At 40.9% G+C, this 27,159-nt stretch overlaps 1 protein-coding gene across 1 annotated transcript in view; it reads left to right on the top strand.

Moving 5' to 3' along the window:
- Window positions 1–5,947: 5,947 nt before the first annotated feature.
- The window catches only part of LOC136768669 (von Willebrand factor A domain-containing protein 5A-like), a 50,752-nt gene continuing 29,540 nt past the window's right edge, over window positions 5,948–27,159 (top strand). The window contains exons 1-12 of the mRNA XM_066722971.1: window positions 5,948–5,991; window positions 6,176–6,378; window positions 10,601–10,823; window positions 18,368–18,534; window positions 18,797–18,911; window positions 19,139–19,314; window positions 19,957–20,045; window positions 20,316–20,460; window positions 21,295–21,374; window positions 22,611–22,725; window positions 23,156–23,314; window positions 23,444–23,547. Coding sequence (XP_066579068.1) covers window positions 5,949–5,991; window positions 6,176–6,378; window positions 10,601–10,823; window positions 18,368–18,534; window positions 18,797–18,911; window positions 19,139–19,314; window positions 19,957–20,045; window positions 20,316–20,460; window positions 21,295–21,374; window positions 22,611–22,725; window positions 23,156–23,314; window positions 23,444–23,547 — 1,619 coding nt within the window. The 5' untranslated portion in view covers window position 5,948. The remainder of the gene's footprint in view (window positions 5,992–6,175; window positions 6,379–10,600; window positions 10,824–18,367; window positions 18,535–18,796; window positions 18,912–19,138; window positions 19,315–19,956; window positions 20,046–20,315; window positions 20,461–21,294; window positions 21,375–22,610; window positions 22,726–23,155; window positions 23,315–23,443; window positions 23,548–27,159) is intronic.

The raw sequence follows: 27,159 nt of genomic DNA, 5'->3' as shown, positions 1-27,159 counted from the left end.
TCTGACATCCCTGCATTTGTCATCATTGCTGACATACTTTAACTGTATATAAAGTGGGCCAGTAATGGCTCCATTTGGACGACAGTGCGGCTGCTTATCAGTCATGCAAGGTGATCATTACAACATAATGTTTAATATAAGTGGGGCTCGTATGATGTATCGGGCAGATATTGCTGGTTCAGGCTTTGTTCTTCTGGGTATCAGGGTTGAATTATAGCATAGTACCATAGCAATACTGGAACTAATTGCCCTTTTCCATTTTACTAATCTAAAACTGCAATTAACTAATTTGGTTTGTCACAGTTTGTTTGCTTATTCAAAAACTGGTTCTATGAACACCATATCCCAATCCATTAGTTTAGATACCAAAAGAGACTATTTCAACAATCGGAATTATTCACCAGTTTTCACACACAATTCAGAATCGTTAAACAGTTTTCGCTAATCCCATCACCCAGTTCTGTACTTAAAACAAAACCTTCACCAGTGACACCTCGTGTGTTCATGTAGAAAGCACTGAAATTCAATATACCAAACTCCAGTCACAAAACATCAACACTATTACTGCACTGTCCTCACGGTGCAAACACTATTAAACTGAATTGTTCAATCGGAGCTTTGGCATGAATGAAAGGACCACAGGTGAGCTCACCTGCGTTTTGCAGCATCGCTCTCTGTGCAGCCGTCAGCCACCCTGGGGTCCTGCACCACCATGCCACCCGTGGCCCATATAACACAAGCCATCTGTTCACGTTCTTTGTTCCATAACTATGGAGTCCTGCCAGGGGTGGATAAGGCACATCCCCTGTGTAAGAGGAGGAAAAGAGCGAGAGAGAGAGACCAGTCTGCCGCTGCTGACCAGACTGACCACAACTGCTCTCTGTGAGGAGCAATGAGAGAAATCGGGTATCGTCTGTTTCTTTCCTGTAACTCGGCAGAAGCTTAATATTACCCGTTTCAGTAATATAATTAAATTATATTAGTTTTCTATTTTTGTCACAAATTAATGATTATTGCACGCCTGTAACTTGAACGTGTCATCTCTTTAAAAATCGAATTAAGGTATAAATTGGCCTAAAGTTTTCTGTTAAACTATTTATTGGATTGACTGAAAAGCCAAGCATTAAAAAAAAATTCTTACAGCACTGTTTTGTTTCCAGACTTGTTTTGATTTTATTCGCTCTTTCGCCTTTGTGATTCTCTTTTTAAAGTTACAATGTGTTGTCTGGTGAACTAGAGTGTGGTTATATGTAAACTTGCATGTAAAATATCTTTGGTTGTCTTTTCGTTTTGAATGTATTCACTGATTTAAAGAAATTCCAAGTTTGAGGTTGACATGTAGGTATACTCTCTTGTGTCACTGCCTCTTTCTTTTGGTGTGGTATTTGTGATTACATTTCTCATAGTTAAAGATTGTTTATGCACTATTGATTTTATGTGTGAAACACTTTATATACATACAGTATGTATGTAATGGTGTATGTGTGTAATATATATTATATTAATATGTATGGACCTAACTGTTTGTATGTATGATTTTATATACAGTACTGTGCAAAAGTTTTAGGCAGGTGTGAAAAAATGCTGTAGAATGAAGTAAGAATGCTTTCAAAAATAAGACATGTTAATAGATTATATTTATCAATTAACTAAATGCAAAGTGAGTGCACAGAAGAAAATCTACATCAAATCGATATTTGGTGTGACCACCCTTTGAAACACTGCAGGTAGATAGTTAGACCAACAGCACAAGGACATTATGTGTTCGATATGCCATGTATACACATATACACATATGTGCAACAAGGAGCCACACTGATGACTACGAACATTAATGATAAAATCACAGCCAAACTTGCATTCATTGTTAAATAAGGTTCATAAACATATATATATTATGATTTTATAACTCATTCGAAAACGCAGATAACGCCCTATAAATACGTTTTTGTAATTGATATTGGATAATTTAATGTCTAAATTAAAACAGCAGCAGTCTCTCTCTCTCTGTATCTGTCTATCTCGCACTGGTTCTCTGCTCCAGTTTGATCTGATCGCTGGGAAAGGTGTGCGACTCATGTACAGTGTAGTGCCAGTGCCAGTGTAGTGTAGTTGAGTTGGAGGAGCTCCTGTTCCCGCAGCGCTCTGTCTTACAGTTCAACATGGACCATGGACCATATTTTTTTTAACTACGAATCCTTCTCCAAGTGCAACACTACAGGGCAGGAGGGTTGGAAACAAGAGAGAGTAAACACGAAACCTGCTTCCAATCCTGCGTCAATCCAACTCACTTTCCTTTTTTGTGAATGAAATGAAAGCAGAGCAAAAGCACGAAACCAGCGCAAGGGAAGGGGCTTACTGGAGTCTCGGCCAATAGCGTGGCGGGCATCTGTAGTGACGTGCAAGTGCGCTGAGAGGCGGCGCAGGGACGGACGGCAGCGCTAACTGAGCGCATCAGAGCAGCTGGGTCGGCCTCTGAGGTAAGGACTGCCATTGTATTGAGATGATTGGAAATGAATGCCCCGACTTTTACAGTTGTGGTTTTATTCTGGATAATATGTTATAACGAGAAACAAACTAAAAGCACATTAATGAACGATACATTAGTGCGAGTTGCTCTTTTCAAAGCTTATGGAAGAAGTAATTCAAATATGCTTTAGCATATATCTGGGGTTACCAATATCTGGTGATGGAGGGCCAATTTCTGGAGGTTGCATGAAATGGGGTGGCCGCAGTAGAGAATGAACCACCGATGAAAACGAAATATGTCAAAATCATACCTTTTTATTTACTATCCACTTCTGTTAAGGAATATGTATGAACTTTAACTGTTGTTTTATTATTTCCACCCAAATTGCATGTGCAATGTGTAACAGACATTTTTCAGAAAGTTTAAAAAAATAATAAAGGTTCCGAAAAGGGGGGGTTGAAGGTTGGCTTTGGGGGGCCGCACCAAACATCCTCGAGGGCCACATTTTGGGAACCCCTGCTTTAACTAGACTGGTGTAAAGATGACGACACAAGTGCAATTTCGAAATGACCGCACAAGGAAAGATCAATTTAATCAATGCGTTCTTTATGTATGTACTTATCCATGGCGACCTACGGGTTACACAAGCATTACAGAAGTGCAGCAATAGAATTAAATACAATATTCAAACAAGCATTCATATAAATTATAATTTAAGAATGAGAGTGCAGAATTACAGTTATTGCCAAATACAAGGAGGCGACAAGTGCAGACTTGATGCAGTGAAGTCCTAGACCTGTGCTAAAGGCAGGGGGCAGAGGAGGAATCACAGTGATCAACAGGAGATATAACAATGTGTGACTAAGCAGGAGCATGAGCAAGCATAGACATATGAAGTGCAGAATCACAGGAGTGCTGAACAGCTCTGGAGAAGAAGATGCCATATTACAAGTACAGTCTGGACAGATGTGTCTTGAGTCTTAACCAGAAGTTGTTCAGGGACTGTGCTGTCCGGACCTCAGTGGGAAAGTCGTGCCACCGCTTAGGGGGTGTGAGTGGAAAAGGAGCGGCTCTGGAGGAAGGGGAGTGGAGAGGCAAAGGTAGTCTTGTGGCGCAGGAGGACTGCAGAGGTCTGCAGGGAGTGTATACACCAGGGATGGCGAGCCTGTGGCACCGTGCCCAGAGTGGCACCCACAGCCGTATTGGCAAAACAGCGAGCGACTAGTCCGCTAAACTGATTGGCACTTTAGAAAATCAGTCGGTATATTTGGCAGTGACGGCACCGACCCAAAGTCATTGAGCAGCGCTCGCGTTATTGTCTGAATATTAATGTTTTAAGTTGGGTTCTAGTACGCAGATTTTCGACTGAAAACACTGCATTATTTTTTTCTTAAAACGTGTCACACAATATATATGAATCTACCAGTTTTAATTAATGAATTGATTGAGTGCAAGTACATACAAGTACTTCTTGTGTGTAACGGCAGGGCAATGGGAGAATCTGTGCCACTTTGTTTTGGGGGTAGATTGTGATTTTAATTGGGTTTTTATATGTAGTTTAGCATTATAATACTCAAACTAAATGCGTGATGAAATGTGATTCATGCATTTTACTGCATGGTACCAATACCTCAGCATTTAAAAGATGTATTCATTGTCTGATGCACTTATTCTTTATTCTTCAATGTTGTGACATGCTTTGGCATGGTGTTGCACTATATATAATTAAGATTGACTGATTTAATTTGAATGAGGATTAAAGATTCTCATTGTGCAAAATAAAAAGGGACATATTCCAAAAATGACAGAGCTAGTGAAGTGCTATTACTGCTTTTTTATATTTGTAAATTGACAATAATCTGTGAGCAAAAATGGAACCTGCATATTTATTATCTTTTTTTGGAAGAATATGTGCCTCGCTTCATTCAGCTTCATACTCTGCAGCAGACTGACATTAGTAGACTGGAGCTGCACTTGCATAAATATTGGTTAAAAAAATGCTGTTTAGCCCCTGTATAAATGTTTAGATCCCTAATTTATTATTGGCACCCTTTGGCACTGAGCAAAGTATACAAATCAGACTTTGGGCACTCCAGCCAAAAAAGGTTCGCCATCCCTGGTCTAGACAGATGAGGGTCTGAGTTAGCTGAGTGCAGTCTGGACGAGACAACGGTGAGTAACAGTCAACTGGATGTGAGCCAAGATCGGAAGCCAGTGAAGGGAGCGGAGAAGGACATGCAAATCAGGGTACATTTCTTTGGAATGATCATGTCTCATTATCATTTGCTGCAATCTGAAGTTGCTTTCCACCGGTTTAGGCGGAGTCACTTCTATGTAGGCTGCACTGCAATGACTAGGGGTTGATAAAGCAGGTTTCAAAAGAAGCACCTTTCACTGTAGCATCCTCGACTCTACCTGTGTCAGTGGTAAGGTGGGTTGCCTTTGACCTGGTTCAACCCACTTTCTACTCTGGGTTCGTGTGCTTGTGTGAAAGGGGCTTAAGGTATCAAGCAGTTGGGGATGAAAAAGATAACTACAGGACTCTGGCCCTCCAAGACGAGGGTTTTCCACTGCTTCAAAAGGGAAAAGGGACTTCAAGGCTTGTAATCTGACTCTATAACTGTTAGTGGACCTGCTGAAAACAAGAGAAAGTGAGACTGCCTTCTTAACCAGTTTGCTTTTTCATTGTGATTTTATTTTTTCAGTTTCAAACCACATCATTAACAAATGCACACACTTTAAGAATGATATAGCAGAGTCAATACTGTCCTTTTGCAGAGCAGGTTCTACATTACTGGGGTAAAGGAGTGGGGCATGGGTGATGAATCAATCCTCGTGTCCAATTCCAGCATTAAAAGTAAATGTTAACAGTAAGAGACGAGAGGGATGATTCTTCAAATCTAAATTGCATTAAGTACTGTGAACCTTTGTATTGTTTCTGTTTGTCGATTGATAAATAATACAAAATCAATTATGATCATTTTATGTGCTTTAGATTTTCACTGACAATCTTACAACATTCTACACCAGCAGAGATTCATTGCCGGGGGGCCAAGGAGCACATGACTATTATACACTCGCAGTGCATGTGTGTATGAGTCAAGAGTGTGTGTTCTCTGTTCAGTGAGTTTGGCTTTGTTTAGCTGACCTCTCTGCAATGTGCTTGGCTGTGTATTATTAGAGATTGACAAAGGGTCTGAAATCTAGAAATAGGGTTTGCTTTGTTAAGTCTGGAGAGGGGGTGGGGGGAGAATCATTTTTTTCATTTCTACCTAACCGATTTTGATAGCTTTTTTTTCAAAATACATCCTTAAATAAACACAAATCCTCTAATCCACTTTATCTGACCAGAGTTCAAATACATTGTGACGACATGCTCCATTGGTGGGTGTTGATTGATAGTGTCATTAGAAGCACAAAGTTCTTAATATTGAAAACATTTGTTAACCAGCAGGTTTGCCTTTTTTCTTCAGACAAAATGGAACGCACCTGTGGGCTCTTGACTTTGAAAAATGAACCAGGTAAAAGCACACTGTGTGTCTGTCAGTTTAACCACTCTGTTTGTGTGTGTATTACTCTACCTCTATATGTGTGTGCCAGTATGTGTATCACACCCTTCCCTGTAACTTTCTGTGCTATTGTGTCTATTAACTTTTCTCTCTGTTTGATTAAACTGTGCTTTTGCTGTCTGGCTCTGTGTCTCAGTGCCTCTGAAGTCGGTGTCAGTGGAGCTCAGTGTGCGGGGCTTTGTGGCAGATGTCTCCTCCACTCTGCAGTATGAGAACCAGGAGTCCAGTCCAGTGGAGGCTGTGTTTGTGTTCCCCATGGAGAGCGACTCTGCTGTCTATCGCTTCCAGGCCCAAATTGGAGGGGTGCTGATTGAGGCCGAGGTTCGAGAGAAGCAAGAGGTGAGGCTCTGAATATTATTCTTCATGTACTTCCCATGTGACTGATTGAATTCAAGATTGTATGTATTATATTGTGATATATTACATACATTAAATTGTCCCCCCCAATAATGTACAGTGGCTCTCAAAAGTATTCACCCCCCTTGGACTTTTCCACATTTCATTGTGTTATAACATGAAATCAGAATGGATTTAATCAAGAGTGTTTGCCACTGATCAACACAAAAAATATCCATAATGTCAAAGTGAAAAATATCATTTGCAAATTGTTCTAAATTAATTACAAATACACCACAGATATTTACTTGAATTGGGGACGTGGCGGTTGTTCCCCCAGGATGGTCTCCACAACTTTGGCCTGGGTCAGCGCAGCATCGAGTGTCAGGGGAACAGCGAGGCAGACCTGGTGGCTGACAGTGTCGGGGGGTGAGGCCATGGAGGAAGGCATCTGTGGCTAGGCCTTCCTGTACAGCTGGGGGAAACTCACTATATCCCAGGCAGGTTAGGTGGCGAATGTCGGTGGCGTACTGGCCTAATGGTTCTCTGGGGTTGTGTAGGCGTGTAGACAGACGTTGGCGCAGAAGAAGAGCAGGTTCAGTTCCCCCAAAGTGGTAGGTTAACGCCTGACTGTCAGCTTCATAGTCGAGATGCTTGTCATCACCAATATCCAGTAATATCTGAAGCGCCACCCCCTCCAATGCTGCTACAAGCTGGGTGTTTTTTGTTCAGGACTCCAAGCACTGGCTCAAGCCACCACTTCAAACTTCACCTTGTAGGCCTCCCAGGGGACCTCACCGCCGCAACGCCCAGCTTTCAGTTCCTTCTGGCTGGCTGTCAGTGTGGCGCAATGAGGGGATGGGGCCTGCGGTGTAGGCCACAGTGTTAGGGTCTGAGCACCATCTTGTGCAGCCTGGGCCCGGGCAGTTTCATGGCCTGTATCCCCGCCACTATCGGAGCGGTGCCTATGTTGAGGCTCATCTATCCCCCCACTAACACACATGATCTCGATACTCGCAGACTCGATTTCTAACAGCGGTTGTATCAGCACAAATTCAGGTAGGCTTAGTTTCTTGACCAGCTGTAAGAGTTGCATATCGGCAGTCCATGCACTCTGTTCCGCCTCGGTCATAAAACACTCCCATGTGAGCTTACCAGGTGACTCGTCTTCCATGTAGGTAGCATTGTTATACTGCTCGCCCCGTGGCGCAAGATGGCCGCACTTCCGGTCTCTTACTTCTGCCTGCTTCAACGCGGTTGGCCTGGGCCCAACCTGTGCATCATAGCCGGTCTCCTCTCTCCACCGTTGCATTGCGTGTTGCTGCACCTCTCTTTTCCTCCCCACTTCCTGCTGAATCTCCTTTAATATCTTCCTTACGCTCTCTCTCAGGATGTCGCTTCGGCGTGACTATGAGCAGCTGCTCCCTCCCAATTGATGACGTAGTCATCTTTCTTCATGCGTGTGGTTTTGTATCCGTAGTTCTGCCACCAAATGTAATGACCCCAGAGTTTGAGGTAATTACTGAAATAAATGGAAAGGAAACAAGGAGTTTCCCCCCCCCAAAAAAATACTTTTTTAATAGGGTTTCGAGGTACCTCAACTTTCCCTCCAGTGCTCTCATTCACAAAGACACTCAGTTGCTTTCACTATAACTCTCCCGCTCCAACCCCCCAAGCGGCACATCACCATCCCTTAATATACCCCCCTGTCATGTAACTCCCAGCCCCCAATCACCGCTCTCCGGCTGTACCACCCTGGAGACAGGAGAAGCCACATAGCACCTATAACCATAAACATCCCTCCCCAACCCAACCCAACAACACCCCACATATACACGAAAGGCAGGATCACTATGGAGGATAATCCATGCCAAAATTAAAAATAAATACAGAGAGAAAAGAATAAATAAATAAATAAATGAATAAATAAATAAATGTTGAAATAAATGAATGAATTAATAAATAAATGAATAAATAAACAAATGTTGAAATAAAAAATAAATAAATAAATAGACATTTCTGTATTTATTAATTTATTAATTTATTTATTAATTTATTAATTTATTTATTTATTTCCGGTTTGCTATTGACATTTCTCAGTGCGCTTTTACATTTCGAAGCGTGGTTCTGTATTTCTGTTTCTTTTTCAATGTGACAAAGCCCCTCTGACAATCACAGCTAGTGGGTTGGATCCAGTGCGCTTATTGGCTATTCCAATACAATGTGTAGTGGGATTCCTGTGGGGTTTAATTTGTTCTTTTAGACGATTACATGATTAAATAACCAAAGCATATCTATAAGAATAAAAAACAATGCACGTTTTTACTCTTTCGTTCTTTCAAACTCTACATTTACACACAAATCGAATCAATCCTCACTACACACACTTGAGGCTGTAATTGGTGCCAAAGGTGCTTCAACAAAGTATTGAGCAAAGGCTGTGAATACTTCTGTGCATGTGCTTTTTTTGTTTTATTATTTTTAATACATTTGCAACGATTTCAAACTTCATTCACGTTGTCATTATGGGTTATTGTTTGTAGAATTTTGAGGAAAATAATGAATATAATCCATTTTGGAATAAGGGTGTAACATAACAAAATGTGGAAAAAGTGGAGCGCTGTGAATACTTTCCAGATGCACTGTATACACTCACCTAAAGGATTATTAGGAACACCATACTAATACTGTGTTTGATCCCCTTTCGCCTTCAGAACTGCCTTAATTCTACGTGGCATTGATTCAACAAGGTGCTGAAAGCATTCTTTAGAAATGTTGGCCAATATTGATAGGATAGCATCTTGCAGTTGATGGAGATTTGTGGGATGCGCATCCAGGGCACGAAGCTCCCGTTCCACCACATCCCAAAGATGCTCTATTGGGTTGAGATCTGGTGACTGTGGGGGCCAGTTTAGTACAGTGAACTCATTGTCATGTTCAAAAAACCAATTTGAAATGATTCGACCTTTGTGACATGGTGCATTATCCTGCTGGAAGTAGCCATCAGAGGATAGGTACATGGTGGTCATAAAGGGATGGACATGGTCAGAAACAATGCTCAGGTAGGCCGTGGCATTTAAACGATGCCCAATTGGCACTAAGGGGCCTAAAGTGTGCCAAGAAAACATCCCCCACACCATTACACCACCACCACCAGCCTGCACAGTGGTAACAAGGCATGATGGATCCATGTTCTCATTCTGTTTACGCCAAATTCTGACTCTACCATCTGAATGTCTCAACAGAAATCGAGACTCATCAGACCAGGCAACATTTTTCCAGTCTTCAACTGTCCAATTTTGGTGAGCTTGTGCAAATTGTAGCCTCTTTTTCCTATTTGTAGTGGAGATGAGTGGTACCCGGTGGGGTCATCTGCTGTTGTAGCCCATCCGCCTCAAGGTTGTACGTGTTGTGGCTTCACAAATGCTTTGCTGCATACCTCGGTTGTAACGAGTGGTTATTTCAGTCAAAGTTGCTCTTCTATCAGCTTGAATCAGTCGGCCCATTCTCCTCTGACCTCTAGCATCAACAAGGCATTTTCGCCCACAGGACTGCCGCATACTGGATGTTTTTCCCTTTTCACACCATTCTTTGTAAACCCTAGAAATGGTTGTGCGTGAAAATCCCAGTAACTGAGCAGATTGTGAAATACTCAGACCGGCCCGTCTGGCACCAACAACCATGCCACGCTCAAAATTGCTTAAATCACCTTTCTTTCCCATTCAGACATTCAGTTTGGAGTTCAGGAGATTGTCCTGACCAGGACCACACCCCTAAATGCATTGAAGCAACTGCCATGTGATTGGTTGGTTAGATAATTGCATTAATGAGAAATTGAACAGGTGTTCCTAATAATCCTTTAGGTGAGTGTATATGTGTGTTTGTGTGTGTTTGCTAGTATGTATATAATATGTATATATGTAATGAAATTAAATGCAGTATATTCATAAATATGATACATGTTAAGGCTACGTTTGAGCATTCACAAATTTAACAAAAATAATAAGTACAGGGCTGGTCAAAACAGACATATATAATTCTATACATTTCACTGTGTCTCTCTAAGAAAAGTGGTGTATTTGTCTTTAGTGTGTATTGATAAATATAACAAATGAGATCAATACATGTGTTTATGTGTGTTTGCTTAAAATAAATATATATATATATGTAATGAGATGCAATATATTATAGGTAAGTCTGTATGACTTATGTTTGTTTCTGACAGGCTCAGGATGAGTACGATGACGCGGTGAGCTCTGGCCAGCAGGCGTTCCTCCTGGAGGAGAGTGACGAGAGCCCTGATGTGTTCCGGCTCAGTGTGGGCAGCCTGCCCCCGGGGAAGAGCACCTCTGTCTCCCTGTCCTATGTCACTGAGCTGGCTGTGCAGGAGGACGGGGCTCTGAGGTTCTATCTGCCCGCCGTGCTCAATCCCCGTTACACCCCCGCAGGTAAGGACACGACAGGCCCTCAAAAGAGGAACACTGATTCTTCTGGCGTTTGTTCCAACTCCCAGTGACTTAATCCCTTTCACTATTGTTCCAACTGGGAATTGTGTTCTCAGTGTCTTACCTTCAATCAAAAGAACCTGTCAAACAATGAAGAGTAAAACATTTTTAAATTAATGATTGGTATGTGTAAACATTATTGCATAACTACATTACGTAAATGATATCCCATCTAGAAAACATGTTTTTGACTATTGGCTCTTACTTAGTATAATTTCATAATGGGCAATAACATTTATAATGTGTATGGCTGTAAAACACTTTGAGAGTCCTGAAATACTGAAGATTTATGAAAAATACAGAGAACGCTCCAGAAATGTGTGTGGGCTTGATGTCACAAGTAGAACACAACATCTTCATCATCATTCTACTAGCGAGAGCGAGTGTTCGGTTGTTTCTGATGTTGTAAGCAATATTATAAACTACTGTAAATAATTATGTACAGAGTACTCACAAATAATAATATATACAAATTGTAAGGAAACGTACAAAATCATATGTTTGGGTATTTCTTTCATTTAATCACACAAGTCAAAGATTAAAACTAGTTAAATGTTTGTTTGTGCTGTGTCTCAAGGATAAGAATCAACACTTTCATATATATATACAGTGGGGGAAAAAAGTATTTGATCCCCTGATGATTTTATACGTTTGCCCACTGACAAAGAAATGATCAGTCTATAATTTTAATGGTAGGTGTATTTTAACAGTGAGAGACAGAATAACAGCAAAAAAATCCAGAAAAACGCATTTCAAAAAAGTTATACATTGATTTGCATGTTAATGAGGTAAATAAGTATTTGACCCCTTCGACTTAGTACTTGGTGGCAAAACCCTTGTTGGCAATCACAGAGGTCAGACGTTTCTTGTAGTTGGCCACCAGGTTTGCACACATCTCAGGAGGGATTTTGTCCCACTCCTCTTTGCAGATCCTCTCCAAGTCATTAAGGTTTCAAGGCTGATGTTTCAAGGCAACTCGAACCTTCAGCTCCCTCCTCAGATTTTCTATGGGATTAAGGTCTGGAGACTGGCTAGGCCACTCCAGGATCTTAATGTGCTTCTTCTTGAGCCACTCCTTTGTTGCCTTGGCTGTGTGTTTTGGGTCATTGTCATGCTGGAATACCCATCCAAGACCCATTTTCAATGCCCTGGCTGAGGGAAGGAGGTTCTTACCCAAGATTTGATGGTACATGGCCCCGTCCATCGTCCCTTTGACGCGGTGCAGTTGTCCTGTCCCCTTAGCAGAAAAACACTCCCAAAGCATAATGTTTCCACCTCCATGTTTGACGGTGGGGATTATGTTCTTGGGGTCATAGGCAGCATTCCTCCTCCTCCAAACACGGCGAGTTGAGTTGATGCCAAAGAGCTCGATTTTGGTCTCATCTGACCACAACACTTTCACCCAGTTCTCCTCTGAATCATTCAGATGTTCATTGGCAAACTTCAGACGGGCCTGTACATGTGCTTTCTTGAGCAGGGGGACCTTGCGGGTGCTGCAGGATTTCAGTCATAGTGTGTTACCAATTGTTTTCTTGGTGACTATGGTCCCAGCTGCCTTGAAATCATTAACAAGATCCTCCTGTGTAGTTCTGGGCTGATTCCTCACCGTTCTCATGATCATTGAAACTCCACCAGGTGAGATCTTGCATGGAGCCCCAGACCGAGGGAGACTGACAGTTATTTTGTGTTTCTTCCATTTGCGAATAATCGCACCAACTGTTGTCACCTTCTCACCAAACTGCTTGGCGATGGTCTTGTAGCCCATTCCAGCCTTGTGTAGGTCTACAATTTTGTCCCTGACATCCTTGGACAGCTCTTTGGTCTTGGCCATGGTGGAGAGTTTGGAATCTGATTGATTGATTGCTTCTGGCTCCCAGGTGTCTTTTATACAAGTAACGAGCTGAGATTAGGAGCACTCCCTTTAAGAGAGTGCTCCTAATCTCAGCTCGTAAACTGTATAAAAGACACCAGGGATCCAGAAATCTTGCTGATTGATAGGGGAACAAATACTTATTTCACTCATTAACATGCAAATTAATTTATAACTTTTTTGAAATGCGTTTTTCTGGATTTTTTGGTTGTTATTCTGTCTCTCACTGTTAAAATACACCTACCATTAAAATTATAGACTGATAATTTCTTTGTCAGTGGGCAAACATACAAAATCAACAGGGGATCAAATACTTTTTTCCCTCACTGTATATACAGTTATACAATGTATGTTTGTGTATCAAGTAAAGAAAGGACATACAGCATATCAGCATTTGGACAAATAACTCCTAATTTTTTTTTCAATAATTATTAATAATAATAATACAATGTATTCAAGGTGATGTACATAATGAATTAATATTTGAAGTAGTTATACTAAATTAATTAATACATATATCACATTTATAGTTATAGTGAAACGTCAAACTGTCAAAACAAAGAAACTTAATTGAGAGATATCCAATTTATGAACTGCTTGGCCTGGCTTCCTGGCAACCTGAAGACTAGCACAGTGGATCTGTGCCGATTCCGGCTGAGAGTCGGGACATTCGGCTGATAGTCAGACAGTATGAATTATGGCTAGGATGCGGGTATTGAGCTCGGGCTGATTCCGGTGTGAGTTATCTGGCCCAAATTTATTATTTGTAGCTCGGGCCGATTGTGTCTACTCTCTGGCAGATGATTCCACACTGCTTTATAATTTACATTTCATTATTTATTTTCCCATAAAATGATAGTTCAGATAGATTTGATATAGAAGACAAACTAAATTTAGATTTCAGCTTTGAAAGTCATATGCAGTCGTATACTCATTGAGTATTTCAACCATTGATAGTATGCTCTGGAGCACTTGAGCGCTCGAACAGCTACTGAACTTACTTCGACCCGTCTACCAGCATGCGAGTTAATGAGGCGCTTGTTATTCAACTGTCATAAACTTAGAGCTCGACCATCAAGACCATCAAGACTGTAGGTATAGACATCCCTTTTGTTAAAATGGAAACAAAATAGTTAGCTAGTTATTTTGTGACAAACTAACTTTAAAGGTAATCTACTGGAGGCCTATCTATTACAGCCTAGGCCTACTTTGTTTGTAGTATCGTTTGCTAAATGGTCACATAAAATGATCGGGAAATCAGTTACAGTAGGCTGCTATAGCTGTTTCTGTGATTGTGTTTTAGGTGATAACGTTAGACTTCAACGTCAAATAATAAGCTATTTCTTATCCTATTTGGACAGCCTAACTGTATCACTTTTGTAATATTCTGCAGAAAAATTGTTAAAACACTATTCTACAGCTCCTGAAGTTACCAGTGTGAGCAGGCAGGTATGGCCAAAAGTTAAAAGGACTGAGTAGGCTATTAGGATAGCTACAGAATTAATACATAAAACGACTACTTAAGCAATATCACACGACAGAGAGTGCATTGCTGAATATCAGCACGGGTGTGATATTGCTTTTATACAACAGTTCTATCAGCACCATGTATTAGTTAGGCTACCAAAGCGACAACAGATATGATTATTAGGTGTGCTTGCTCTCAGCAAGGCACACTATTGTTCTCTCGCATATATATCTTTATTATTATTATTTATTATTATTCCCACCCTATGTCGTCCCTCAGTTTCACGTCACATCAAAATGTGCGTCTTGTTCCCGAAAACGTTGCTATTACTTTCTGTTTCACCAAAAGCAGAATTGAATTTTTAGCTCATTTGTGTAATAAACACAATTGTGAGATATAATGTAGCCTAAAATACGATATTCACTGACTGGTGCTATTAGTACATTTACATCTGATTAATCAAGGTGAGTGTTCCATAAAAAAACTTTGATACCTAAAAATCTCTGCTCTGTTTCTCTGGCCTGCCAACTACTAGTAATTTCAGCAGAAGTCCCAGCTTTTCCTCCTGCTGCCAGACAGCTATTCAGCTAAGGTTATTAAGGTTCCTGTAATCCAAAAGTTGTACAAGCACCATTTATCAGTTAATAGTAATAAGCGCCAACTAATGATTTGTTTATTTAATCATGTGGCTGCGCTAACAAAAATAGTTCCGCAACTGGACAGGGACTGAACTGTTGCCAAGCAACACAAACATTTTCCTGCACACTAGTTTGTTACTTTGTGTAGGTCTACACGTTACCGCAGGCCAGCTACTTTGTGTCATGTACTGTACATGTATGTTTCCATTTATTGTGCAACCAGTGAAATAAGAGTTTGTTGACTGTCGCTTGGGTGGATAGATAAGCAAGATAGCTAACACCAATTCCATTTGGGTGGGGGGCAATTAAAGGTTATTAGATCACTTGTAAAGCAGAGTGATGCATGGTTAAATGTTTACATGTTATACTCTATATCAGCACTCATGGAATGCCTCTTGTCTAATCAAATTACTTGGTCAGAACTAACTGTATTATAACTATAATGCAAGTCTCTGCCCTTTAGTAATTCACTTTATCAGTGTGTGTTTTAGAGCTCTGCCCCTCAACATCAGCATTTGTCAGTAATGACTGAGGAGTATTCAGAGTATGGTGTGACTTCAAACATCTGTCGAGGGTATACTGCAAACGTGTCAAGATTTCTTACATCTATCCAACAAGAGCAGTCTACATGTACTGTAGATGTGCTGTTCCTCAGTCCAATGAAGCCGCAGAGGAAATGTCCAGTGATTAGTAAGTAATCTACATATACACTACAAACCTGCGCTCATACATAAATCACCCACAAGCATGGAAAAGTAAAACGTGTCTAAAAATAACCATGAACCACAAACACAATCTAGTGGGCTAAATGTGGGATTTTCAGAATCGGTGAGGGTCAGCGGTTACAATCAACAATCATCACAACCTGCATTTGGCTGGTCAGCAGATCTAGTCCTCTTTGGAGAGTCTTACTTTCAATACTAATAATTATGCATATTAATTCTCAATTTACACTGCATGTTTCACATTGTGGACTTTATATCCGTGGAGAAGAAGGAGACCGAAGTTGTGCCTTCATCATGGGTCCAGGATGGCATGAGCTACTGGCCGCCTTATTCATCCACAGAACGCTGCACAGGGGCAGTGAAACGTCAAGAAGCACCTGACGATACATGGGGTTTGTTTGATGTGAACATCAGGTGAGTTAATGTTATATTTGCAGTCAACTACTTATAAGTGACATCAACCTCCTGAGACAACAATATGTATCTGCGTTCTAAACAATACGTTAATATTCCCTGACAGACACATATGAAGAGGCTCGCCGTAAGCTTCCTATGGCTGTGGTTCAATCTGATCTGCAGATGGAGGAGGAGGATGATCGTCCTGCATATATGAAGAGAAAAGAAAGGTATATCATCTAACAAATACGATTAAAAAAACTTTTCAGTGGATGGGCTAAATATCCAACATATGTTTACTTCACTGGTCATCCTTATGAGTCCAATAACCTTATATTTTTAAAATCAGGGTCAGAAATATGCAAATGTTCAGTGACACTGAACGTGAGGATGATGAACCAAATCACCTCTAAGGGTTTGCCACCTGCACCAATCATTAGACCTCCAGAGGACAGAAGAGACACCTGGGACTTCCGGTAAACAAGGATTGAGCTAAACATTCAAGAGCAGTAGCTATGTGATCATAAATGTTACATGTAAGGTATATATTGTGGCTCCCACCAACATCAAAGTTGGCCACCACTGATCTATAATGTGAGGGATTAAACACAACTGTGTTCTGTTTTGTATTTTTGCAGCAATTCTTCGTGAGATTTTAACCTCCATAGAAATGTTTAAACAACAGCAAAAGCAGATTTTGCTGCAGCTGCAATAGCTCCAGGCAAACAGATCAACTCTGGATGAAGTTCCAGATTTGACCAACCTTCAACTTCCAATGTCCTCGCTGGAAGACTTGAGGAGAGTTGGGTGCCAACTTTCAAATCAAGGCTTAAAAAAGAACCTGGTATGACAACATTATATACTATTACATGTATTGCTGAAAAGTAATCAACCAACCACAATCTGACCCAGAGTACCATTCACAAGATTCAAGTTTTTGTTTTTCAGACCATATATTTGGGTCTGGAGGGATGACCAACAATGAGAATGTGTGGAGAGTCCTCTCAAAACTCCTTACAAATGCCCTGGCCATGAAAATTAATTGGAGACAGACAAAAGTGTTGTTATCAGTGAGGTTGCTTTCAAGACCACTGCCTGGTGCGGAGAGGCACAATGTCACAGAAATGATTGATTAAATCAAACAGGCCAGCATGTCATTTTGATTGTCAGCAAGGAAATTTGTTATTACAACAGTTTTCAAGGCAGAAAGAATATAATGAATGGGAAATATTTTACAAAAATCCCTTGATAATACAATTTTCTAGGGATAGGAGATCCATAAACTGACTCATATTTCATGGAGTATTTCAATAAATGTTCTATTTCTCTCTTTCTGATATTGACAAAGGTGCTGTGTGTCGCAGCCATTCTGAAGTTCCTGACGTGGAGATTGAAAAATATATCAAGCGATGTATGCAGATACATACCTGACAGAGATGGAGGGAGAAAAAGGAGGGAGCGAGTGAGAAGTGACCAGACCTTGGAGGAGTGATGAAGAAACCTGAATGCCTAGCAGAGCTTAGACAAAATAAAACTACTTCTTGTTTCTGTGATCAAAAAATATTATTTTATTTTCAATAAAATTATTTAAGAGTCTTTCTTGTTAAAGTAGCCTAGTGTTTTTGTAGGCTATTTTGATACTTTGTTCAAGGCAATTGATCAGCATTAAAAACTTTGTGGATGGGGATCATTTGTAGGCTGTGTGTAAAATGTATTATAGTAATATTATATAAATATAATTTGTGTTTCTTGTTAAAGCCCATTGCAACTTCTATGGCATTTGAAAAGCTGTCGGGAATGAAGTGATCCCCACAATGTTGACAGAGAAAATCCTTTTTTTTTTGTTTGCACAGATTTAAGACAGGACCTTTTGAGAAATGGTGGATACTATGTCCAATCACACTGCAGTTCCCACAAATGTTCACCACACACTGTTTAACCTTAAATTCAGCGCATTTTGTTAATGGTGAGGTTTAGTTTGTGTTCCGCTTGTAACGTCACCTGCCATTTCTTGGCAGCGCAGCAAGAAAAAGGTCAAATGCAATTTTCTTAGCGCAATTCAATACATGATGTATATATATTTTAGAATGGTATTATAACGTAGTTTATGGAAATATAGTTCGATTTTTTTTTTTTTTTGTTGGAGCAAAATCCAGAAACACAGTTTCCTTCCAAGAACTGGGGTGCAGTGAATAACCTATTTATTTTTCCAAACTGCTGAACAGTGAAAGAACTTATATTATTCTAATGAGGAAAATAATATGTGCAGTTTACATGAATTAATCATCATGCTGTAATTTATTTATTAAATGCAATACTGTTCAATACTAGAAATGTCCTGTTACTTTCACCTGTCTCTCTCTGTGTATCTCTGTCTCTGTCTATTTCAGGAGGTACGTCTCTGACCGTGTCTGCACCAGCTATCCCCGGGGGTTCTGTGCCCTACAGCCTGTCCCTCAGTGCTAACATCCGCTCCCCCAGCGGGATCGACAGAGTCCAGTCCAACTGCCCCCTTGACCCACTGGAGCACCTCACTGAGGACAAGACCGAGGCCAAGGTAAGTCTGTCTGTCTGTCACCTCTGCAGTGACTCAAGCAGGCCTGCATAAACTGTCTGTTTGTATTGTCTTGACTGTCAACACTTGCATAACTTGCACATAAACAGTGTGTTAACTGTCCATCTGTCCATCTGTGTGTGTGTCTGTCTGTGTCTGTCTTTCACCACGGAAGTAACTGCAGTGTTTAAATTCACCTGACTCACAAATCCATGGAATTACATCCCTGTCACTGTCTCTTTTCTATCTCTGTCTTTTTCTTTAGGTTAATCTGTCTCCAGGTCATAAGTTTGATAGGGATGTGGAGCTGTTGGTCTATTATAAAAACGCCCACCAGCCCACTACCATCCTGGAGGCGGGGTTACCGTCTGCCACTCCTGGTAAGGATGGGTTTGGATGAGAAGAGAGCGAGATAGTAGCTGCCGAGTGAGAGCAAGAGTGATTGTTCAAAAACTTTTTTCGGCATTCACACATTTGTTTGGCCAGGCGGCATCGATATTTTTCCAGGTGGGCGCCTGAATAGAGCTGCAGGAAACCTGGTATGGTACCTTCTAGACAGTGTGTCTATTTACACACACACCTCTCTCTTTCTCTTTCTCTCTCTCAGGTTTGTTGATGGCAGACACTGTGGCAATGCTCAGTTTCTACCCAGAGTTCCCTGTGGCTGTGCTGTCATCCCTGTCTTCCTGTGGGGAGTTCATCTTCCTAATGGATCGCTCCGGCAGCATGACATGCCAAATGAATGAAGGCACCGGAGGGCTACAGCGCATAAAGAGTGCCAGGGTAATACCGCACAGCCACACACTACAAAGGCTTTGTCACACGGGCCACAAGTGGCGCTACAGCTGTTGACGGCTTAGTGTGACCACTTGTGTCCATAATCCCCTGTACACTTAATTTTCCCATTGATTGCACGAACATGTGTATTGTTAATACATTGACATTGATGCCCGGTCGGTGTGCACAGTATTTAATTACTGACAAAACCGCGATATCTACAGCCGGACGAGCCTTGACTCTTTTGTCTCGACATTGGTACATGCATTTTATGTTAGTCTTAAGGACTAGTGTTCAAATTCCACTTCTGACACAGGTCAGCTGATCAAATTGCAAATGGCACCCAAACTGACTGAAACCTCCTCCTTTTGGGTCTGTAGAGAGAATATAATGAGATCTGGAGGAATCCTCATACTTATAACCTGGCAAGAGACCCAGCTCTTGTGGTGCAGTTCATGGATCTTGATATTCTGAGGATCGCAGCTCAAGTACAGATTGGCAGATACCACTACAGCACCACAAACAAGGCTCTCTGATTGAGTGTTGCCACAGAGCGCTTCACAGAATAAAATAGTTAAGCTACTGGGTATTGGCCACCATTTATGTGCGTTAACCCTTCTTTGGCCCTCTCTCCCTCTCTTTTTCTAGGATACACTGCTGCTCCTGTTGAAGAGCCTGCCTCTGGGCTGCTACTTCAATATTTATGGCTTTGGGTCGACTTTTGAATCCTTCTTCCCGTAAGTAACCGGCCACACCCATGATTTTACACAAACCTGGTCTGCAATCTCCACAATCCAACAGATGAAACATTGTGTTAAGGATGATGCAGTTCTCCCTAGTAACAGAAGGATGTTGCTAATTGTTTACAGTGTTGAGTTTAGTTTCCAATGCCAGATTTTTTCCTAGATCAAAATTGGACTGATAAAGAAATTTGGGCAAAGCAGTCAGTTGTGGTTATGATATAGAAGTGATGGGACTGAGTGTTCATCTGCCCCTCCATCCTTCAGTGACAGTGTGGTGTACACCCAGGACACTATGGCCTTGGCTGTGGAGAAGGTGAAAACTATGGAGGCTGACCTCGGAGGGACTGAGATTCTGGAGCCCCTGAAGGAGATCTACAGGAAACCCTGCCGAGATGGACACCCCCGCCAGGTACGCAATGTTACTGCAGAGTCTCATCACTGTATACTGATCTACATTTCACTGGGACTGTACAATAAAGGGGTCTCATTCAGATGGTCAAAAACCACTCAGTTTCAATCCTATTTCTTTGCAAATAGGGTTGTTTTGTTCAGCACAACCTATCGATTAATCCAGTAAATATTATTTGATGTTTTATCAAACACAGAGAAGTTCAGATCCAATTATGTAAAATCGTTATGTAATTATGTAAACAGTTTTTTTGTTTGTTTTGGATTTAAGAATTTTATAAGAATTGGAAATTACAAAAGAAGGTACTACAGGGAAAATAAATGAAATTTGTATCAAGAGGATTTTAAAGGAGCGTGTGAGCATCAACACACTGCATTGAATCAAGACCCACATATAACAGAATCTCATACCATCTTATATACATACATACAGTGGTCGAAATGGGATGGTTTATGGTATGCCATAGTGGCACTTCTTTAGACCAAATGTATGCAAATTTGACAAATTATACAAGAAAATAACGATAATACAGATATTTAAAAAAGAAACGGCAGCCCAATTATTTGTTGTAAAAATGTAAAAGTTATGGTGTGGCACTCGCACATATATTTTTTTATTACATATCAGGCCAGAAGAACCCCAGATCTCAACACAATTACACATGAACATTCACACATGCTTTCACTAAGTTTACAGTGGGACGCAAACTGCACATGCTTACTTAATAGCAAAATGGAGTGTGTGGAATCTAGAATTATAATGCATGTAAATGCATTGATTGTCCCTTCCTCTGACTCTTACTCTCTTCTGTCATACTCTCGCTCTCTCTCTCAGCTCCTTTTGTTTACAGATGGAGAAGTGGGAAACACCAAAGAGGTGATAGACCTGGTGAAGACTAATGCCCTCTCTCACAGGTAGGGAACACTACAGGTTGGGCCCATAAAATCAGACAGTGTTGGTTCCAGTCTGGGCCATATAACCCACACAGCTCTGACTCTTATATTGATGATACAGTTTAGATAGTTCTGTCTCCAGTCTGGACCATACAGTCTATACAGAAGTGACTCTAATCTGCGCCCTACAGATCAGTGCTACTCAACCCAGTCCACGAGAGCATCTACCCAACAGGTTTCATAGGTAACCTTGTAATTGTGATAATTTAAACAGATGATTTGTTAAGTTATTTAGAGATCATTTGGTATAAACAATTTACTAGGCTTTTCACCCCTCGATGACCAGAGTTCCCTTAAATGAAGAAGTTATTTGCTTAATTGTTCAATGTTTCCTACAGGATTCTGTGTTTGCAGCGGGGGCACAGAACAGCTGTCAGAAGGTCACCTCAGTTTTGCTTTTATAGTTAAATTGAAATTGTGGTTAAAATAAAAAACAAAAGTTGTCTGTTTATTGCTGCTATTATTCCATTTCTGTACGTCTTCTAATAGGAAGGGGGGTTTATATAGCCTGGTGTATATTTAACACCATTGTAGTGTTAGATAAGAATTTTAAAATAAAGTTCACAACTTTTTTCAGTTGCAACAATTGTCACTGCATTATTTTGCCTTAAATATGTCACATTTTGAATGGCGAGGGGGGTACTTTCCTTTTAAAAGGAAAACAAATGGATGAATCAATGTCTCATTCATACCATACAGTAGACCTATAAAGTGTTTTCAGGCTAAATCCTACAGTAGGTGGATAGCTAGCTTGTCCCTTTACTTTTTGCTTCAGCTTGCCAACTGGTAACGACTGATACCAGAGTAAAGCGACACAAGTCACTCTTGTTTGTCCATAGGCGTATCTTGCTCTTGCCTAGTAGTAGGAGGGCGGGGTGGCTGAGCACTGCACATCGATCCAGAGTAGCGGTGCAGGAAACACTGGATCAATGACTTCCACGTGTTCCCAGCCTTTCAAAAATAGCGGTTTAGGGTGAGCAATAATACTTACTGGTTAGCAATCCTGCTTTTCGATTACTTCTGTGTCTTGTTTTTTCGTTCCATCTAATCTTTCAGTAAGGTTTAGTTAAGCTGTTTCCAGTTAAGTCTCTTCTGTGACAAACCCCTGCAGAGACCGTGGGAACTCCACAACCAGGGTGAGAACTACTGGTGTAGATCAGTACGCTGTGTAACACTCATGTGTGTTGTGCTGTCCAGGTGCTTTACCTTTGGCATTGGGGAGGGGGCCTCCAGTTCTCTGATCAAAGGAATGGCCAGAGAGGGATCAGGACACCCCCAGTTCATCACTGGGATGGACCGCATGCAGCCCAAGGTCAGACACACACAGGAACATTGGCATGAATGTACTAAGCTGTGTACCTGAAGACAATGTTAGATCTACTGTTCCCATCAGTCTTCTCCTATGTCTCTGTGAGGGCATTTGATCATTCCTTTGACTCCTCTGTTCAGCAGAGAGTAGTTTGTCGTCCGTTTCTTCCTTTCCTGCCCCTCAGTTTGCTCTGTGTGTTTTGAATCAGTGCTAACTTTGTTTCATTTGTTCATTGTTATTTCAAATTGGTTTCATGTTTCATGGATTTGGTGTCTTTGGTGCTTGTTTTTCTGAAGCGGTTGTTGTTTATTAGTTACTCTGAGTTTATCACTATTAACCCACTTTTTCGACCTTATGTTCTTAGTGTGAAAGTAGCCTTATGATCACAGTGTGTCTATATTGCCTCCCTCTCTCTCTCTCCCTCCCTCCCCAGGTGATGCAGTCTTTGCGCTTCGCTCTGCAGCCTGCAGTTCATGATATCTCTGTGAAATGGGACCTCCCGCCTGCAGTGAAGGTGTCTCCCCTGTCGCCTCCCCTGAAGGTGTTGTTCCAGGGTCAGAGGGCACTGCTGTATGTCCAGCTCACAGGACAGGTCAGGACTCACAACTCAAACTGGCAGCACATTGGATTCTATATTAATCCACCCCCCCTTCCTCTCTGTATTTGAGTATCTGTAATATCTCTCTCTCTCTCTCTCTCTCTCTCTCTCTCTCTCTCTCAGTGTGACAGCGAAGCAGCAGGCTCAGTGAATCTCCAGTACACTCTGACCGACGTGTCTATTAAGAATGAACTGAAATTCAGCTGTAAACCTGACAAGGATAGTGGGTAAGAGGAGACTTTCTTTGCCCCTTGTTTTCATCTGTGCACACCTAGACACACATTTTTTACACTGTATAAAGGAGATAATGGCAATGTACTAATAATACACAACAGTTGGGACTACAGAAGCAGAAATAGAAATGGTTGAGATGGTAAATGACTGCTTTCTAACTCAGTTTGTCAGGGAACCAACCATAGAGAGCACATGCATTGATTTGATATTTTCAAAGAACCAAGATAGAGTCAGATGGACACAATATGGTTAGCTTTGAGACATTTCAAAAAACAAGGAACAAGTCTAAAACAATGATCTACAATTTTAGAAAAGCAAACCTTGAAGGTATGAGGCGGCACTTAGAAGAGTTAGACTGGAGCACGCTGGATACAGATTCAGTTGAAAATGGATGGTTATATTTTAAGAATATACTACTACAGGCTCAGAAGAAATTTGTACCAAAACTTAGGCAGTTGAGGACCAAAAAACATTGGCCAAAATGGTTTAATATAAGTAAGCAAAAAAATATAAAAAGAAACAAAATGTTGTGTAGCGCATACAAAAGGGATAGAGACAAATAAATATACTATAAATATATATAAACTGCAAAAAGATGTTAATCAATCAATCATTCAATTTTTATTTGTATAGTGCCCTACACAGGGCAGGTACAGAGCGCTTTATAGAATGGTAAACATACAACAAAAGTACAGCAAAATGAAAGAATAGATAAATAATAAAATAAATAAAAATAGACCTTTAACAGTTTAAGTGATCTAAAATAAAGTAAATTAACATTTAATAAATAAACCATTAGGCACAGAGGAGAGAAAAACAAAAACTCCTATGAATGTCATGTAGAAAAAAAAATCTCTGGGGTCTATGGCTTAAGGCCCAGGCCTAATGCTTGCCTCCCCTCCAGGCAGTATAATTGTTACAGCAGCAAGGAGATCAGAGAGTTCTTAGTTGGTGCTGCTGGCTATGGTTTTCCCTCTGGTGGGGGCCTCTCACCGGCCTTCAGGGGTGGGGGGTTGGAACATCAACAGCCCTTGGGTGGCGATGGCTCGTCAGACCTTGGGGTGTGGATGCACTGTTAGCCCTCTGTGGTGGGGTGCCTCTGGGGTGGATTGTGCCTCGTCGGGCTTCCACGGTGGGGGACGAGGTGCCTCATCGGTTACTCAATTAAAATTGTGATCACGTACTGGGAATACAATGCAGGACATCTCTAAAAACAATTGTGCATTGCATGTCCATGGCACACTGGTGGCACTTTGGGCTAGAATAACAGAGACTAAACAGATGAGTCTCAGACAGAGCCTTTTACATAGTCTGGAAGATCTTTCCACAGTTTCAGGGCCCTATAACTAAATGCACTACCACCTGCAGTTTTCTTGTGTATTTTAGGGACCACTAAGTAACCGGCCTTCTGGGATCTCAATGGCCGACCTGGAGTGTATTTGATAAGGAGATCTTTTAAGTAGGGAGGTGCCAGTCCCTTTAATGCTTTAAATACTAATAAGAGAATTTTAAATATATCCTGTAGTGCACGGGCAGCCAGTGAAGAGAAGCTCATACTGGAGTGATGTGGTCATGTTTTCTTGTTTTAGTTAGGATTCTTGCATTCTTGGCAGTTGAAATTCAATGTGGAAAAGTGCATGGCATTACATACAATTACATTAGGATGTAAAGAGAGGGATCAGGAAAGCAAAGATGGAAACAGGAAGAAACATAGCTCTTGGAGATAAACCTAATGCAAAGAGCTTTTTTTTCAATACTATAACAGCAAGAGGTCGATAAAGGAGGAAGTGAAACAGCTAAAATCTAAAAATGGAAGTATCTTAGAAAATGAACAAGATGTGGCAAATGTTCTAAATGAGTATTTCACAGAGGTGTTTACAAAATAAAAATCAGATAACATGCCACAGGTTAACAATCAGTTCAGTCAAACTCTGAGAGATCCGGATAAATGAGCAGGATGTACTAAAGGGTCTAGCTGAATTGAAAACAAACAAATCACCTGAGCCAGATGGTATATTTCCAACTGTACTTATGTAAATTTGGGAAATTATGTATAGGTCACTAACTAAAATATTCCAACTGACACTTAGAACAGGGGATGTGCCAACTGACTGGAAAAATGTCATACCTATCCACAAGAAAGGGGACAAAACTGAGCCACATTACTGAAAATGTCTAACTTGAGTGAGGTTGTTAGTGGAGTTCCACAGGGATCAGTACTAGGGCCTTTGCTTTTTCTAATTTATATTAATGATCTGGACTCTGGGATAGTTAGCAAACTTGTCAAATTTGCAGATGATACTAAAATAGGTGGCTCAGCAGATACAATCTCGGCAGCTCAGATTATTCAAAGGGACTTAGATAATATTCAGTTGTGGGCTGACACCTGGCAGATGAAATTCAATGTGGACAAGTGTAAGGTATTACATGCAGGTAACAAAAATGTCCACCATAATTACACTATGGGAGGAATAGAACTAGATGAAGAAATGCATGAGAAAGACCTAGGAGTCTATTATCGCTTTTCCTCCGACAAGGAGCCGGTGCTCAGCCTGGGAACCAGCTGATCTTTAGTGAACTGGCCCACTTTTCCACCGGTTTTGGAACCGAACGCTGACGTCACTGGATGTGGGCGTTCCCAAGCGCGGAGTAGAAGAGAAACAGCCATAATAACCAGCACCGAGGACTGGGTCTTTAAACCCTATTATACATCACAATCAAACTCATTGTAAAAAGCAAAACAAAAAATGCGAGATCACATGTAGACAAGCAGAAACGCAAATACAGCTATACGAATATGCTAAGATAACTCAGCCTTTTATTTGTATTGATTTTTATTGATGCGTTAAGGGATTTACACCGATTCGCTATTTCAGACACTGTTAAGGTACAACGCTTCAGTTGAAGCAACCCTTCGGGTCCCAGTGAATCAGGCACCCCAGTGAGCGTTTCCAGTAACAGTGTAGACTCTCGGCAGGAGACAGGCCCAAGAAGTAAAGTCACTGACACAATGTCTGTTCGTTTGTCTTCGTTTATTGAAAGTTTCACGCAGCCTTTTATACATCTACAAGCAATATTTCAAAGGAGGTTTGGGGCCGTCCCGAACCTGGATGATATTTTCTTGGCATATGTCCCGGGGCAGTTCCGAGACACAGGAAGCAATAATTGATAAGGTATTCTTTCTAATTGGGGAAACAATATTTCTTCCAGACATGGAAGCACTGGTACCAAGGACACAGCGCACACTATACTGATAAAAACATGTTATATAGTTTTGGTTCGTTACCTAAGGAATGTCGACGGCAGTAGAAATTATCTGTCACACAGATAAGTCTGAGCAGAGAAATCCAAATAAGAACAAGGAAACCCTTATAAGAGCAAGTTTTAGCTAGTATCTTACTGGAAAGCAAATTTACCCCAACAAGTTCATTATGAATATACTTTGTATGAGTGGATACATTTTCATTCATTTTGTGGCATATTTTTATTTTTATTCTTGTTTAAAAACAATGATTATAGGCTATCCTATTGATTATGCATGCGGCTGTTTTGGGGGTATTTGCAGCGCAGTCATGGGCAGATCAATAAACTGTCGGATGATCTCA

The sequence above is a fragment of the Amia ocellicauda genome, chromosome 14 (genome assembly GCF_036373705.1).
Source record: "Amia ocellicauda isolate fAmiCal2 chromosome 14, fAmiCal2.hap1, whole genome shotgun sequence".
Taxonomy (NCBI): domain Eukaryota; kingdom Metazoa; phylum Chordata; class Actinopteri; order Amiiformes; family Amiidae; genus Amia; species Amia ocellicauda.
Note: the sequence above shows the minus strand (reverse complement) of the source record. Positions and strands in the feature narration are given on the sequence as shown.